Source organism: Montipora foliosa, chromosome 6, assembly GCF_036669935.1.
Source record: "Montipora foliosa isolate CH-2021 chromosome 6, ASM3666993v2, whole genome shotgun sequence".
In the NCBI taxonomy this organism is placed as follows: Eukaryota; Metazoa; Cnidaria; class Anthozoa; order Scleractinia; family Acroporidae; genus Montipora; species Montipora foliosa.
In genome coordinates, this window is record NC_090874.1 from 50,078,885 (window position 1) to 50,096,384 (window position 17,500).

Consider the following 17,500-nt stretch of genomic DNA (forward strand, 5'->3'; position numbering starts at 1 on the left):
ACAGATCCATCCTACTAGAAGACAGATGGCGAGCTCCACGCGGATTTCACCGGGTTGGTCAATTCCATCAGACAACTTGAGTACGTGTCCGCTATAAGGTGAAGAGAATTAATATATGTGATATTAATTACTTTCATTAACAGTCTTACGGAACCTCACGATTATTGTTCAAAACTGGTTTTCCAAGCCGTTCAGCCCAGTGAAATTTTGGACGCTATTTTAATAATGGCGGTAGATAGGCTTAATATCTCTTAAAAATCATGCTTGTTTAATTCTGCTCTTTTTGTTATTTGTTATTTTGTTCGAATGATGTTTGATCTGTTATTTTGGCGATTACCTGCATTTCCAGGCATAACTGTTTACCTAAACAATTTATAATGAACACTGAAATATCTTTTCTCTCAGCCGATCAAACCATATCTCAGGTAGAAGTAAAATAAGGCTGATACAAACCTATGAGAACAAAATTTGAGTAAGTGCAAATCTTGGGTGTTCTGTGCAAGCGGAAACTGATGATTATAGGCCACTTCGAAAAATACGATAATACTCTTTGTTTGTCTCCCAAATTTGGCATATGTACTGTTTCCATTGTAAGTCCCAAGAGAAAACAAAAACAAAGCTTATGAAAACTTTGGAGGGACAAACAAAGAGTATTATGGTATTTTCCAAAGTGGCCTATTGTGAAATCATGCAAACTATAGATGGCTTTCAATCACGTGATACGGCGGCCATGTTGGTGCACAAAACAATAGCAAATTATGTCTCATATTTTGCATAATAATATGCAAATCGTAATCAAATTCCCAAATTCTACTTTTCTGTGCACCAACATGGTTGTTGTGACGTTAAGGGAAAACCTATTGTTGAGATTGTTGAGACATATAAATGATGATGATGATGATGTTAATGATGACGACGAGGACAATTAGACTATAAATAACAATTATTGGGCGAGGTTGAGCAAAATATCGTGATTTGTTAGTAGCGAGCAGATCAATTATTTACCGACGCCGAAGGCTGAGGTAAATAATTGATCTGCGAGGCACTGACAAATCACAATATTATGCGATAACCGATCGAGTTCAATAATTGTTTTATCATTCGATGACAGAGTTCACAATTCCCAACAATTAAATCACTTTCTGAAAGCTCAGGAAAGCTTTGTGGGCAGTTATTTGCAAGTCACGTGGTGGCTCTCGGCCAATAAAAAGGAATGATAATAATTATTTTGATGGTGATTATAATGATGATGGCAGGCATAGATAATTTAGTGCTTAGTTATAGGAACACTGAACATTGAATTGTAACTGCTAAAGGGGGTAATTTATCAGTGCATACACTGCTCTTGTTTCTTACTTGAAATACTCTTCCTCTGGTGAGATGTACTGTCCAGTGCAGTTCACAGGGAGACCAATAGCAGTGCAGTTTACTCTTGCATCAATCACACGGTCCTTCCTACGTGAAAGTCAAATAAGACATTTTCAATATTAAACGTTTGGGCTCCCTTACTGACTCATCATGTGGCCTTGAATTAAAGTGAGCTGTTTTCATATTTTATCAAACCTACTGGGTGAAAATATTAAGCACATTGCGATAATGATTTATTAGGAACTTGATGCTAAGGTTTTGCAAATTTTAAAATCGTATAAAGTACATTTATGGACAGACTGGTAACTGGATTGAGCACAAAGGTAATAAGAAAAGCTGAAACACAGGTACACGTGACTGTGTGAAAAAGCGTCTATGTTGGTGCATGCAAAAAATGTTGGGTGTACGCAAAACGTCAGCTTGTTGGTTAAAAATGAGATTTTCACTATCTTGAAGTTAGGGAAACCCTACATGGTAAGGACATTTTTTGTTTATATAACGCCATGTCAATGCAAAAGGCAGGGTTGTCCCCAGGGGCTACGGCTATTTCGTGTTGTGATCTGACCACTGACCGTGAATGAAAGGCCCCAAATGTCGGCGTTTTAAAAGCGTCATCAGGAATAAGCATAGCTTCGAACTCCAAACATTCGTCCTCGTGTACTTAAGTGTTAAAAATGTTGACGGCCATACGCGACTCCTGCTGTTTGCGATGTTCATTTGCTTTCAGAGTTTAGAAACTTCAAGTCCCACAATTTGAAGACTACGTTTCGCGAGGATATGTCAAAAGCAATCCACATAACTGAAAAGCCGTTGTTAGAGACGAAAGCGTGACTAGAATTGCTTTTCCTGCGGAAATATGCCTTCGACCCGTCATCTTGAAAAAATTGCAGAGGTTAGTAGACCCTGTGGGGGAGGGCCCTACCCTTTTCAAATTTTCATCTAGAACCGTGGTATCTTTCACTCTATCAGGTAGAAAGAGTGTCCCTCTATGGGATAGGGGCAAAATCTTTCGTTGTAAACAGGCCGCTAAAGATAATTTAATTTCCGCTCAGGAAATTAATAATAAAAAGGATAATTGTGACCTTAATTGAAGAGATAATTGAGGGCGGCATCAATCGTTCACTAATCAAATGTTATTTTCAAAATAAACCACTCACTTGCAAAAGTTGGAGTTCCACTCATTGCCACATTCTCCCCATGGAAGAGTTTTACGAAACGACAGAAACAAGTAATAGAGTGTCCAGGCGATAATGACGTTGTAATAAACACTGATCAGAAAAGTGATGACAATCATGGCAAAACCGAGCCCTGAAGGGAGAAGTTAATTCTTAATTAAACAAGAAACTGAAATAACTCTTATGAGAAACGAGGGTTGAAAGCTATTACACTTTTTAAGTGGTTGTTAATGATTCTTTTGCCCCTTTTTTTTAACGAAATAGAATTATCTTTCTGTTCCGTGCAATTATCTCAAAGACTCCCAAAGAGGGCGAAACTTGTCCAGTCTTTAGTATTAGATATTAGAAAAACGAAATAAGCTCTTGACACTTTTATAGACCACTTTCATAAATGGCGACCAACTTTACATTCTTTTGTATTTATGTTAATTTGACCTACTGCCCTCGTTTTAAAACAAATATTCTTTTGAAATTTGCTCCCCGTAGCGAGGTTAGTAGGGCTTATTAGCATTAAAACAAAAGAATAATTTATTTGGCCGCCATTATGAAAGAGGTCTATGGACATTTTAAGGTTCCGACGGAGTTCGATTTGTTGCAGCTCCGACTTCGCCTGTGAGTTCTTTGTCCAGTTCAGATTGACTGACTGCTGGATGACATTGACTAAGAGAAGGTACATAACATTTGCCCCTTTTGATAGATTTGGGGAAGATATATGTTACTGTTTCGATCGGTTGTGGTCGCATTAGTTAGTTAACACTAGTGTTGCATCTTGTTCTATTGTTCAGTGTTTCCCTAGGTATTCAAAACCCCAGAAAGGCTGTGGTCGCATTGGAGAGTTGACACCAGAGTAGTGTCAACACTAGTGTTAGTAGTTTCTTGGCCTCCCTAAAGAAAACTGTTTTTTTTTTCGTCCGGTGGCCCCTCCGGTGATCTTTTGTTTAGTGGAATTAATTTCAGTTAACGACACTTGAAAACTAAACCTTAACAGCAATACATACCTCCAAAAAGTGGACATATGGTTGTCCATGACTTGATAACGCCTTTACCGATGTACTGACCGAGGGCAACCTCGAGGTAGAAAATGGGAATTCCACAAAACACCAGACAGATTACATATGGAATGAGGAAGGAGGCTGAAAAATGAACGTTATGCATTAAGACTCTTACATGCCCTTTTTTTTCACTAGTTATTAATAGAAATTCTTGTTGACGTCGACAATAGCGTTGACGTTGCCTACGTAGGGACTTTGAGATCTACGACGGCGACGTCCACGAAAACGCCCCAAACGGCAAACGTTTACCAAGTTTACTTCCTCAATGGTACAGTTAGTTTTCAGAGGGTAATCAAACTTGAAAAATCGCCAAAAGGTTTTGAAAAACGTGGATTCGCAATTTAAATGATTTTCTGCTTGATGTCTCTGTGGTAGTAATCGTAAGTTTAAAGATTTAAAAAAATTGAGCCCCAAGTGGGGTATATATTTCAGTCAATTTCCTTTCTGTCCTCTGCAAAAGAACAGCGTGAATTTTCCAAATAATTTAAGGTTTGATGACTACATGAACATATCAAAATCAATTCTCCCTTTTTAGTTCAGTGGCCTTTCTATCAATCCGGTTACAAGTAACTTCGCCAACATCTTAGAACGCTATCAATAGGTAATACTTGCCTAATAGTTACCATTGCGAATATTCATTATTTTTAGCAAAGTTTCGTTTTCGTCGCTGCTCATGACTGTTATTTCAATAATTTGCGTCGTTTGACTAGGTTTAAGGTTATCACCCCTGTTTATCGATGTCGGATAACTAGAAAGTCGAATCGATATTCTCTGAAATCGTGTTACCTCCTCCATTGATGTAGCACAGGTAGGGAAAACGCCACAGGTTACCAAGCCCAACAGCATAACCGATACATGATAAAATGAAATCTAATTTTCTCGTCCATTGTTCTCGCTTTTCTTCATTTCCATTCTCTAGAACTTTCTTTGCTGTTAATTTTTCCTCCATCGAAAGCGTTAGTTGACTCCGAAGACCAGAATTGTTGATCTTGTTACTCTTCTTCGCGGTTACGCGCAGATACTCCTTTACGTTTGCGAGTCAAACTCGTAGCCTGTACTTTTGAGATTAAAACACGCTTTATAGGAATCATGAGCTTTCTTTGCCTCCCAATTTGCTGAAACACGTACCATCCTGTTTGGCTGTTTATACACGCCCGTCGGTTGTCTGGTGTAAGTTAATTTGGCTGAGACTATAAATTTGCCGAAGTGCAGATCGCGGAACCGCGGAAGCTGCGGAACCTTGAGAAACGGCTGTTTTTATTGAATTCCCATAATAAAAACGATGAGATTTACATTAATATTTGTTAAATATCGACTTTACCCACCGATTATCGCGTCCTATGAGGCATTCTAGCTGTGATCTGCGTATTTGCACCATCCGACTCTAGTTAGCCGATTTATTTGATGGATTGCGTGTCAACAATCTGCATGCTCAATTCCCTGCTTCCGGTCATTTTTCGTTGTTGTTATTGTTACAAAGGCATTCCGACGAAAGGCTTGCCTTATTTACATGAATGGAAGAAGAAATGCATCGTTGCCTCGGCCACATGTTTTAACCTCTGTGGAAAAATTGATTCTTCTCGACGATAAATCATGAATGTAGCATATACGTTTACGCTCACGATTAAGCGTATTTATGTGCAAGGCCCAGGCCAAGATCGGGGAAACCACGCACCACGCACCAAATTCACCCCGTAACAACAAGCGATTGATCAAACCAGTCGTAGTTATAACTGGCAATTTTCCTGAAGTCAAATAGACGCCGTAAAACGAAAGGAAATAATACAAACAAAACGGGCAAATGAAGCGATGACCATCCGAAGTCAGTCTCACCAGTAAATTCGAAAATAACCTTAAACGGACCAAAGTAATAACACAAAAAAGATTAGGAAAGCTAGAATATACGATACTAAGGAACCGCGTAAAGGTACTAAGCCACGCGCTAAAGGGAACGTTATAAAAATGGAAGGTTCAGAGCTCTATAACTCTTGAGGGGGTGGGGGGGGGGGGGGGGGGGGGGGGTGGGGGATTTGTGATTTTGAAGCAAGAAAAAAAAATTGTTGCAAAGCTATTTCATCATTCCTGGGGGGCTTTACAAAATCCCAGCAAAACTGCAATCATTCCGGATAATCTGCAAGCCAGCGAGCCACTCTGGTTAGCCTATTAAAATAACACATTGATTGGCCTAAATAACACTCTGGTTAGCCAAAACGTCACACCGGTTGGCCTACAGTTAGCTTAGGTAGCTTGCAGTTTGCCCTTATAATGGGATAACGGATTTCTTGCTTGCTCGGTTCTCATGGCTCCAAGTCATAGGAGTCGTGCAAGCCATTACAGTTAGCCTAAATTACACATTGGCTAGCCTAGTTAGCACTGCAGTTAGCGTGCAGTTCCTTAGGTAGCTTGCGGTTATTGGGATCAGGGATTTCTGGCTTGCTGGCTCGCACTGTATCCAAACTCGTTAGCTTATGACAGGCAGTAATGGAGGTAAATTTTTCTATTTGAAGAATCAAGTTTTATTAGACAAAGAAAAATAATCATATATTGGGATTTGTCACGCAATCCACCAGCTAAAATTGGCTAACAGATGGTGCAAAGAGGCAGCTAGCTAGCTAGCTAGAAATGGCCCCTGGGACACGATAATCGGCGGGTACAGTCGGGATTCAACAAATGTTAATGTCATGCTCATCGTTTTTATCATGGGATTTCAATAAAAACAGTCATTTCTCTAGGTTCCGCAGGTTCCGCGGTCTGCAGTCCCTCAAATTAGTCTCACCCAGTAAATTGTTCGTTCTCATCTTTTTCCAAGCGAGTTTAATTAATGTAAATCGAAAAGAAAAAATCTCTGGCAAAACTTTCGTTTGTTTTTACTATGTCTCCACTGATCTATCCACAGCCAAGTTTTGGTAAGGCGCCACGTGCGCATCTGATCAACAGCTGCCCATGCGGAAATAGGTTCAAAGGGAAGTTCAGACAAATAAGCAACTATACTAAACGTGATGGCTCGGCTAGTCGACATAATGATTCATACGTACCGCTGAGGTTTGGTTTACAGGAAAAGCTTCAAATTCGATGAAATCCAATTTAAAGTTAAAGACATAAACACGGCTTCGATACTCTGGGTAAAAAATGGAGAAGGAGCAAATTGCAGAATTCAAGGCCGCACGTGGTCACCACATGCTAATTAGACGGAAGTAATTGAAGAATTAAGGATTCTCTTTGTGTTTTTCCCGAAGCCTAGGAATGATTCTTTGGTTTCAGGGTGAATTACATTGAAGTTACGACGTTGGCTTTCCTTAACATATCGATCGTAGTCTTACTTCTCTCATGGCTGTTTCTCAAAGGATTTTTGAAATAATTCAAAATGAAAGAACTGTTGATGAAATGACTTAAGTTATAAAAGCAAACGCTCATGGGTGAGTTTTTTATTCTTGATATAAATCGACATTTACATTGTAAACTCATCTCATAAACACCAAGTAGACTCACAACGTAAACTGCTTGCATGGTTTTCAATACGTTCCTTAGCGTTCCGTCGGGAATCGTCTTGCCCGAGACAGGTTATTCAGTAACCAGCTGCACTGACTGACTGCTTACATCACGAAATCAAACGTGATGGATTTTCATATCGAAAATTACATGCATTGTTTTCCGAGCGTCCAACTCTTGTCGCTTCAGTTGAAACTAAAAAGTATGTGCCTTCCTTCGTAGCTGTGAAACTTTTGCGGAAGTTGAGAATTTTTGCAGTTTAAATCAAAACAATTAAGGCGAGCATGGCTCGATGAGGAGCTAAAGAAATTAGTATAGGTAATCACATGATTTCGAGTGCAATTTGGAATAAATAAGCACGAGTAAATTTTTCAAAGGCCAACAAAAGTGCACGAGCCCGTAGGGCGAGTGCACTTTGTGGTCTTTGAAAAATTTACAAGTGCTTATTTATTCCAAATTGCACGAGAAAAATCATGTGATTACTTATTAATAATATACACGAAAAACATAACTACAACAAAAAAATTTTGACAGGGCGCGCTTTTTTTTAGTTCATTCAACTGATTGGCTGAAACAAATTACAACGTTTGTCAAATGCAAACTTACAAGACCGACACTTTCAAAATCATTCAAATTAGAACTTGGAAATGTGTGAGGACTGATTTAAAACCTTTCAAGCGTTTTAAATTTATGTAAAGAAAACTCGCTTTACAATAATTAGGAAAAGTAAACGTTCAATCAGAATCATCCTCAATAATGAACGCTCGGCGTTTACAAGAACTGGGCTGTCGTTTTGAAATCTCAGGAGCTCGCTTCGAGCGGCCAATGATGAAAGACACTTGACAGTTGTTGAACGTGTTCATCATGGTCTGTTCCTGGGACCTCATCATGGTTGGATTTACAGAGAAATTCTGAGTTTGAAAACCTGAAAGTGATGGTGGGAATTGGTTTTCTTTCGTCGCTGTCATCGATGGGCCGGCCAATGTGTGTGGTACTGGCATGTTCGTGTTTACCGGAGCGAGTGGAGCCGCAGTTGTCGTGATGTCGGAAACTGCCATTCGCTTTTTCTCAGCACCGGGGTTTTCATAATTCCGTTTGGATATTGCACTGGAGAGTCGTCGTTGTTCTTCCTCGTCGGCTTCATCGTAATCGTCAAGGGATTGTACGCTTCGGTGGCCTGTGACCTTCACTATATCTGAGCGTTCAACGTTTGCTTTCTTTAGCTTGCTCACTGTTGTCTTTCTAGCACTGTGATTCGTAAATTTTTTGTGACTTTCTTCAAGGCTAGTACCCGCCACAGTTGTTTTCATCATGTTGCTAATGGTGTTTACGCCCATTGGTTGAGTTTTGAACCAGATGTTGTCATTCAGTCTTCGGTTTCTTCGGGAGCCATAATCGGGGATGGAGACCGTAAGCGCGCGCCATTTCTAGTATTGGGGTTGGCTCCATGATATGGGACAATTATTCTATTTTTAGAACAAATTGCGCCATCGCGTGCGCGACACGCACGTACATTGCTGCGAGGATTTTCGCGGATGTCGCGCAGGGAAAATGGCGGGCGATATTACCTTCGTGAATGAGGCAGATATAGGATTTCTCTCAGCAGTATCGCTTCCAAATTTAAGCCAAGCCCTCCTTGACAACTTCCTTGACCTTGACAGTGAACATGAAAGTGAGGATGATTCAGAAGACGAGTGGAGTGACTTTTCCGACCTATCGAGTGGAAATGATTCGTCAGCCATGTCTGGGGAGGAATCGCCTAGCAGAGGACAGAAAGATGTAAGGAGGAAAAAGGTACCAAAAGCCAGAAACAAACAGGGGAATGAGTCCAGTAAAGAGAAAAGGAAAAAGAGTTCTGGAAAATACCTTTCTAACGACGACGTAAAAAGGCTGGAGGAGACTCTTAAGTCTTACGTTTTGAGTGCACAAACACATTGCGAAAATGAATTAAGAAATGAAAAATCATTGTCAATATTTCCAGTTCGCAAGCAAATGGTGTCAACCCTTCTCAATAGCGACACGATCAGGGTAATGTTTGTGAAGCTTTGTCGGGATATTTACTCCAAAATAATTAAAGCTTTCACCGAAATATCCAGCGCTAAGGTCAAAAACAGTGACAAAAGGGCTTCGTTTTCAGTTATTTGTTCCCAATTGTTGTTGACGGTGGAGGAATCAGAAGTCTGGAGAAACATGAAAAAGATAATTGTCACCACCATTCAGTTGCAGGAGAACGAAACAGACGAAGTCAACTTTCATGCTGCCGTTGTTCTTAACACCATCTACTGGGCACTTTACGAAAATTTTCACAGCGCAGTCATGCAAATTAAGATTGACACTGACAAACGGAAAACCCAAACAAATGCAAGTGAAGGCGCGGACACTGTTGTCGATTCCGACTTTGTGGACGTTGCTAGAGTATCTGGGGCGGCGCTGCACAAACTACGGAAAGGAAGAGAAAAGATTGTTAATGGGCGGAAAGGAGCCAGGAGAGTTTCAGAAGCGACAAAGGAAAATTATGCAGCCGAAGTTAAAATTATGTCTGAAATGGTCTGTTCTGCAGAGGAGAAAACATCTTTGCCATTGGGTCTAAAAAGGTTGGACGAGGGAAAGTTGACTTTCTTCAATAGTAAGTTTACTGTTGTTTTGTTAACGTTAGATAAAAGAATAAGAGAAATGTTGACTGAAAAAAATCTGAAGAGATATCCAAAAAACCTTATGAAGCTGACAAAACAATCGGTTGCTTTAGACGAGGAGCTACAAGAGTTATTTTTGGCAGCATCAAAAAGGGCATGCACAGCACCATTTGAAGAGATTAGGGCTTGCTCCATATGGCAAGAGCTAGTAAAGAGAATATGTAATACCAGATTTAAGGAATTCTATAGTGCTCAAGAAGAGAAAAAACTGATTCAGGAGGGCAAAGTCGTTTCAGCCGACCAAAGCTTGAGGGACAAGCTGAAAACTTACAGTGTCGATAAGCGTACTTAATTAATTAAGGATGCTTAATAATATGATCTTACAAACTTAATTACGCTTTCTTCTAGGCAGCAGACCAGTTCAAGTGGTCTCTTTGTGATAGTTTATACTTAGGGCAACGTCAGCTTGCCTTATATAATATGACAAGTCTCGTTTTTACTGAAAAACAATAGTAAGTAATATAACAAAAGAATAACCAAAGTGACAGCTTGAAGAGGTCTTTGATCTTTTTATTGAGAGCTGTACTCAGCTTATCAGGTACATTGGTACTCCAACTCAGTAACTGTTAGAGCTGCAGAAAAATTAACCAAAAAAATGTGTCTGAGTGATAGAATAATGTTATTTTGAACTTGAAACTTGCACTCAATATATTGTATGAATTCAATGAAAGACCCATCAAAGGACTGCATGTCTTTATAGCACAAAGACATAATATCTATAGTTCTCAGGTATGGCTCAAGTTTTGTAAGTTACATGCACACCAGTACATACCATTTTAAATATGTAATAAATAAAGGATCAAGAAAAGTTTTTAATATGTGCAGTCAAATGACTTTAAAAGACTATTTATAACAATTAATATATTTTGGTGTCACATTTTCTTGTTCCTATGTAAATGGTGACCAATGACTAATGCCAAAGTGCAGCCAGCTTAAAAAAGACACAGCATTTCATTAAAAAATTAAAATTCCAGGCTGAAATGAGATTTTATGACAAGAATTGTTATCTACTAACAAAATGAAATGCTTGGAGGAGAAATCAATTTACTTCAACTTCAGCCACACAACAGTTTTTAACTGTACTGAATGTACTTTTTTTCTGAAATGACAGAGGCACATTATCTGTTGTACTCCACCCAAGTGATTTGGGCATACTGTATCGAGGTGCTGTAAAACTTCTGGTATGTCTTGGCTAGCCACAATATTAACTCGTTTTCTTTGGATGGTAGGGAATGGGAAAGTATACACCCATACTGTAAATGCCTGTGGCTATCAAAAATTGCACATGCCCCATTTTCCCAAACTAAAATTACTACTGTCCTCCCAACAGACACAAAGATGCCAACTGATTTCTGTTTCATGCTTGCCCGTTCCCTGACATTTGAAATGACATCCTGGAAGTTATTACCAGTAATAAAAAAATCTTTGGGATCCTCATAAGAAAGGAGGTGTAGATCATCTCCAACAGAGCTGAATGCATCTTCTACATCAAGCCCACCAACTCCTGCAGCAGAAAAGCATTCATCAAAGATTTTATTGCCCCCAGAAATACTTGAAACCACATGACCAAACCACCCCTCTTCAAGAACTTTCTTTGGTTCACCAATCAACCCAGAGGAGAACTTAAAACCCATTACAAGGGCTATTAGGGTGCATGCAGAGCTACCTTGCCTACCCTGAAAAGTGCTTTGAGAAATTTGGGAGGGAAAAATAAATTCTTTAACACCCTGATAACCATAAGGAACAAAATGTGCCATGATTTCAATGTAAGGCTGTTGATAAACAGTGTTCAATGTGGACACATTTGTAGGGCCAGATATAAGGACCTCTTGGTCCCTGTAGCCCTTCTGATCATGACTTGTGGCTCTAGCAGTGACCTTCAGCTCCTGTCTCAACTGAACCCTTCCAAGAGATGACCCATAATTCCCTGCACTTAGAGAACCATGGGCATGGAACTTGAGTGTGCCAAACAGGGATTCAAGGCGACTTATTGAGAGCCGCAATGGAGACAAAGAGTATCCAGGAAAATTATCAAAGAAGTATGACGAGAACTGTTTAAATCCAAAAGACCATGACTCTTTGAAGGTCAAATGTCTAGAGGGAGAGAAAAGGCAAGCTAAATAAGAAATGCCAACACGTCACTTGACCGAATATCACCCAGCTAAAACTGGGGGATATCCGAGAATATCCCCCAATTGTCAAAACAACTCGCGTTGCGAAAAATATTTGAAGGATAATAAACATGAAAGCCTCCATTTGGGGCGAAAATATTCTCGGGTATTTGTCCTTGGACATTATCCGTTCCTCGAAGCTCATAGTTTTCCTCAAGCTGTGCTCTCCGAAAGCTGTTCGCTTCTCGGAGCAGATAATGTCCGCGGACAAATATCCTAGAATATTTTCGCCCCAAATGGAGGCTACTGTTTATATATACTATTGCCCCATCAAAGGGAACACTTGTCTTCCCTCCAAGGACCAGGAGGGATGTAGTTTGATCTTTTAAATGCACATTTAAAAAATAGTAAACAAGATAATGTTAAAGTGCCTATAACCCCAAAATATTTTTTTCGCTTAAATAAATCTTTGCACCTGTTCGAAACAAACTGCACCTTTTAACTTTTTTATAGGCTGTAAAAGTTACGAAATCTAGCCATCATCTGTTGCATGACCGAGCTAGTAAGGGGTATGGGTCTATTCCTGGGTTGACGTCACAGACTGATTTACATCGTATTAAGTCTTTGTAAACATGCATGCAAATAAGTTTGTGACATCAACCCAGGAATAGACCCATACCCCTTACTTGCTCGGTCGTGTTACAGATGATGGTCAGATTTCGTAACTTTTACAGCCTGTAAAAAGTCAAGATTAGGGCTAAAAAGGTGCAAAAAGGCGCAATGCTTTTCAAACAGGTGCAAAGAGTTATTTAAGCGAAAAAAATATTTTGGGGTTATAGGCACTTTAATAAACAAGTTAATCTTTATTCAGCAATACCTGCCATGCTAAAAACTTTGCTGCACGTGCTCGTTTGGAGTTGTCAACATACTCTGCAAAGATTAAAAGGAAAACTTAGATGTAACCCAGTTTGTCACCCCAAAAAGTTAGGCGTGAGGAATCAGATCAAGGGGAAAATTATTGTAAATATACATACACTGTAAAAGTAATTATTATATACCACACAGGTGAATAGTACTTTTCAAGCATGCTGATTGGCTAGCTTGGAGGTGATTAACCAAGTACTATTCACCTCTGAGCAGCCGAAGAAAAACAAAATGGCTTTTGTTGGTAAATTATCGCAAATAAAGTTACTCTTTGGGCTGCTAGTTATTCAGCTTGTGTGGTATATACACCTCAGTGTCAGTGAAAGTGGTGGATATTTATCTCCACTTCAGCGAATAATTGTTAATTATAAGAATGTCTATCATTTTAATTTCAACTGTATTTTGGTGTTGTGTTTATTATGGCCTGGTTTACTGGTTAACTAGCATACAGTTGTTGGTAATCCAATGAAAGTGTAACTTTCAAGTGGCCAAATAAAAAAGGAGCTCTAATGAAAAAAGGTGAATGTAATTGAAGTTGATTCCAAAATGTTGAATGTTAAACATTTGAATCACTTCCTCATCAAACAGACTAGCTTTCATTTTCAACCATAATGACAGCCAGGTGAAGTGACCCATTGTTTGACTTTTAATCTTTTGATTGCTTTTTTAATGGACAAATGACTTAATACAGTTTGTTGAATAAAGTTTTTGATGTAAGCATACCTGTGTTGTTGTGCTCCTCTGCCCATTCTTCGAAATATCTCCATCCCTGTTGTATGTTTTTGAATACAGCTGACTCATTGGATCTTATAAACACATGGCTAAGGATTCCCTTTTCAAAAATGTGGTGGCATGCTTGTAGGTACCTTGCTGTTTCTTTCACAACATCAGTTTTCTCTGGGCCTTCACTACTCAAATTTGCATATTCTTCCAAGGCTGCAATCATATAACGTTGCTGTAGAATGTAAAAGTAGACAAAACCACTTATCACTGTTCCATTCATAAAAATGGAAGCTTCATCTCAATTGTAAATATTTGAACCTTAATTATTGCCAGGATCTGTATATATGACATAAATTATCATTCTTTAGTCAATTTCAAGCTAAGGAATAGAACCATAAAGTTCTATAAATTTAACATAATTTTCCCTCTCTTACCTGCATTATCTTTGCAGGCATAACATTTAGTCTTGTCCAGCAGTCACGTTGCACATAGCTATACCTCAGACCAGGGACACGCCTACCCAGACCTTTTGCAGATCTTTCTTGATCCCTGTAATATTGATCAATTATTGGCTGCCAGCCAAAAGTAGTGCCTCCCTTCTCGAAAGCTTTTTTCCCCTTGTTCCTTGAACTGTACAAAGCTGCAATGATGTTCTTCAACTGGACAATATAAGAAACAATAACACCCAGGTGTTACAAATTGTACACATGAGAATAATTAAATACTTGAATTATTATAATACCTTACCTGGTGAGCAGGGCATATCATGACAAAGCAGGTTTTGTCTGATCTGGTGCTGAATGGATTGATGAAACTGGCCTTGAACTGGTATCGTTCAGCACCACTGTCTTCTACTGGGAGCTGCTCATTTGCATAGCCACAAAGCCTCTTAAAAAGGGCTAAGTTACAGGAAGCTCTATCACCAACCAATAGAATGACATGGAACCGGTACTTTTCAAGGGTACTGATCACCTTGAAGACGATGTCATGTAGAAACTTTCCATCCAGGGGTACCTCACGGAGAAAGTAAGGCCCAGCAAACTCAAACCCAGATGTCATATCCCGCTAGTAGGTCTGAAGAACGTAACTTGCCCTTTGACCAGCTCCATTTTCTGAGATGAACAGGGACTCATAAACATCATGAAGACATGACCAGTCATTTTCATTCATTGCATAGCCAATGGCAACACCATCTGTGCAACGGATCTGAATCTTACTCTGCACCTGTTAATTACAACTTACAATTATTTCAAAAGCATTTCATGGTCAGAAATTCCAGTTAAAATATTTTTTATATTATGCAAATGAGGAAAGTGATGACATCATCGGTGGTTTCACTAAAATAGTACAACACTCAATCAAGAATACCTCCATAAATATTAAAAAAATGTAAATCACAAAAGAAACAAAATCCACTGTGCCATTGCTATGACAACAGTTATGCTGCTGTTCCTGTTTCAATTAAGACTAAAATTTCCAGATCATCTTAAAGAAGGATAATTCACTGCCAATAATCTTACTGGGGAGAGGTAAGAAAAAATGCATGTAAACCATGTGTGAATCTCTGAGAAAGACCCTCTGTCCCAGTTTAAAAAGTTGGAAATGGAGATATTTGTTTTCCCCAGACAGAGACTGGATCCAAGAGCACTGCCATGGCAACAACATAGCAGGTGTCATTCTGTTTTGCTTGTGATGTGCATTTCTATTGATAAGTTTGAAGATCACTGCTCCAATATTTCTAGAGATATTCTTGATTCAGTATTTTGTTGTTCAAGTGGAGCTATTTATGACATGATCACTTTCCTCATTGGCATGATTAATACAAAAACATGAATATCTCTAAAATGAAAAAAGATATTCCAAATTATAAGGGAAATTCCATTCTTCTTTACTTTGAAAATCATTTCAAATAAGCAGCAATTATTTTGTACTGCATGGGCACTTTAAAGGCTTCACCAATCCAATAACAGTTTTGAGTTACTGAATGGATCTGAAAGTAACAGTTTAATTTACACTAACAACAACATAAAACTGTATATGCAATAACAAAAGGGGTCAGACGAAACTGCATATTGAGCTAGGTTTTTTAACTTTGTCAAATTTAACTCAGTTCATACTCCATGTTTCAACAATACAGCAAAAAAACGCTTAAAATTTAAATAGGTTATATTACTTCATGATCTGCAATGAGCCCTATAATGATTCAAATAACATCATTGATGATTGCCATGTATATGCATGTAGATGTACCAAACATTAAGGAAGATATAGTAAAACTTAAATACAGATACACCAATATGGCTGTTATGATAAGCAAAGGGAATACCCTCTATTCACCTTTGTCTCATCAAACAAGAGTTCTCCAACTCCCAGTGGCTCTGGTCTTCCACTAAGGACTGCAGTGGTTTTAAATTGATTAAACAAAGTGAGTTGCTTGATGATTCTTTCTTCATGGATACCTTCCTCTACTGTTCTCTTTGCCATTACCCTCTCCAAGGATCTCCTGCATGGAAGCTGGAGAATGTCCAGCTTCTTGAGGTCATCAAACAGGACCGGGCAGCGTGCATAAATAGCAAGAGCCACTCGCCAAGTCGCCTGAGTCCAACGATTAGATCGATGTCCATATCCTTTAATAGAACGTGTATAGAACAGTTTTAAGCTGAGTGTCGTAAAACCAAAATCAAACCAGTTTACTTACCAATTAGACTTCTCAGCTAACCTCAAATTGTGGTATAACCAAAACCAAAGCAATTGCCTGATTACTAAATCAACACATCTAAATATCTGGGTAATACAGGATTTCAAAATTTAATGCAAGAATAGTTTGTAACAGAATCCCTTGTGATCATGAGATGGATTGGGCCTAGAAGAAAAAGCATTGTACATACATGTCTGTAGAGTAACTAAAAGCATTTCTTATTGATAAAATTATTAGTGTTCTTGAACACCTGAGAGGACTTCCATATAAAACGGAGAGGGAAGTATGTAAGAAATTGTGACTAAACCCTTGAAGGGGACCAGTGGCCTGGCCCAAGCTATTTAACCCTCTTGAAAGATACAACACATTTAAAAAGTACAGAAATTATTTATATTTTCTCCTCTTTTCCTCTGACATTCGCCCGAACACCCTAAGTGAGAAATACAAAGCCCTATGCAGGGGAAGAGAGGAGGGGGGCGAGGGTGGTGGTCTGGAACAGTGAAGTTTATAAAACACACCAGGGATGATCAGATATATTTGTGCCAAAGTGTGAACTTTTCTCTTCACGTATCCTTCACACAGCCCCTTAAGTTATTTGGTTACTGATTATCACGCAAAATTACTGATAATTCCTCTTACTTAATTTCTTATCATCTTCTGACCAATTTACAATTTTGCATTTCGGAGTATCCTGAAGCATGTAGATCAAATTACACACCTTCTAAAACTTACCGTTTTTTGCCTGATCTTTTCGGAAATTCACTTTGTCCGAATCCCATATCTCACGCAAGACTTGCCCTGCACCGGGTCGTAAACTATCAGCTTCTGCCACACATTTTTCAAATTCCTTTCATCCCATGGGTGTAGATTCAACTCGCTCCATCAATTTGTCCAAGTCAGAGCTATGTGTATCAGACATTAAAACAGAGAACTTCTTTCTGTACCGTTTGACCTGCTTTGTCATGTTTTTCCTTGATTGCCGCATATTTTTCAATCGCTTACTTTGGCTCTTTGGACTGAGGCAAGAGAAGCGAACTTTGGATGACACAGATTGTCTGCTCCTTACGTCTTCTTCAGTCAGAGACTTCTTTTGGTTTAAGCGTTCTGACAGTTTTTGTTCTGTTTTGTAGCAACATCGACACTTTCTTCCACTCTCACATTGGGCATTTTTTATCAATCGCGCGCAATTTCTTGACAAAACTCTGTGCCAAGGAAGGGTCTGTTCTTCTACTTCTGAGGACAGATAATCCTGCTGGCCAGTTATCCT

The 17,500-nt window shown here is 39.0% G+C and overlaps 4 protein-coding genes and 1 long non-coding RNA gene across 9 annotated transcripts in view; 2 read left to right on the forward strand and 3 right to left on the reverse strand.

Annotated features, from left to right (window-relative positions):
- Positions 1-6,684, reverse strand: part of LOC138007636 (sodium- and chloride-dependent GABA transporter 2-like) — a 15,341-nt gene extending 8,657 nt beyond the window's left edge. The window contains exons 1-6 of the mRNA XM_068854670.1: positions 6,631-6,684; positions 4,382-4,647; positions 3,542-3,676; positions 2,526-2,676; positions 1,357-1,455; positions 1-91 (exon numbers count right to left, since the gene is read on the reverse strand). The exon at positions 1-91 is cut by the window's left edge and continues 42 nt beyond it. Of these exons, the coding sequence (XP_068710771.1) occupies positions 1-91; positions 1,357-1,455; positions 2,526-2,676; positions 3,542-3,676; positions 4,382-4,544 (639 nt within the window). The 5' untranslated portion in view covers positions 4,545-4,647; positions 6,631-6,684. The remainder of the gene's footprint in view (positions 92-1,356; positions 1,456-2,525; positions 2,677-3,541; positions 3,677-4,381; positions 4,648-6,630) is intronic.
- Positions 6,258-17,500, forward strand: part of LOC138007640 (uncharacterized) — a 16,403-nt gene continuing 5,160 nt past the window's right edge. The window contains exon 1 of the long non-coding RNA XR_011124082.1: positions 6,258-7,011. This is a non-coding gene — a long non-coding RNA (uncharacterized lncRNA). The remainder of the gene's footprint in view (positions 7,012-17,500) is intronic.
- LOC138008753 (uncharacterized) overlaps positions 7,463-17,500 on the reverse strand; it is a 13,508-nt gene continuing 3,470 nt past the window's right edge. Inside the window, exons 2-4 of the mRNA XM_068856058.1 lie at positions 15,873-16,194; positions 14,628-14,759; positions 7,463-8,511 (exon numbers count right to left, since the gene is read on the reverse strand). Coding sequence (XP_068712159.1) covers positions 7,819-8,511; positions 14,628-14,759; positions 15,873-16,194 — 1,147 coding nt within the window. The 3' untranslated portion in view covers positions 7,463-7,818. The remainder of the gene's footprint in view (positions 8,512-14,627; positions 14,760-15,872; positions 16,195-17,500) is intronic.
- Positions 8,636-10,069, forward strand: LOC138007638 (uncharacterized). The gene is made up of 2 exons (XM_068854671.1): positions 8,636-8,878; positions 9,305-10,069. The coding sequence occupies exons 1-2, from the start codon at positions 8,636-8,638 to the stop codon at positions 10,067-10,069; spliced, it is 1,008 nt and encodes a 335-aa protein (XP_068710772.1).
- LOC138007639 (uncharacterized) overlaps positions 10,253-17,500 on the reverse strand; it is an 8,103-nt gene continuing 855 nt past the window's right edge. The window contains exons 2-8 of one of the 5 annotated variants that reach the window (XM_068854672.1): positions 16,966-17,500; positions 15,873-16,162; positions 14,283-14,759; positions 13,970-14,194; positions 13,536-13,767; positions 12,766-12,818; positions 10,361-11,281 (exon numbers count right to left, since the gene is read on the reverse strand). The exon at positions 16,966-17,500 is cut by the window's right edge and continues 351 nt beyond it. In XM_068854672.1, coding sequence (XP_068710773.1) covers positions 11,261-11,281; positions 12,766-12,818; positions 13,536-13,767; positions 13,970-14,194; positions 14,283-14,594 — 843 coding nt within the window. In that variant the 5' untranslated portion in view covers positions 14,595-14,759; positions 15,873-16,162; positions 16,966-17,500 and the 3' untranslated portion in view covers positions 10,361-11,260. The other 4 variants (XR_011124081.1, XR_011124078.1, XR_011124080.1 and 1 more) reach the window with 4 other exon arrangements.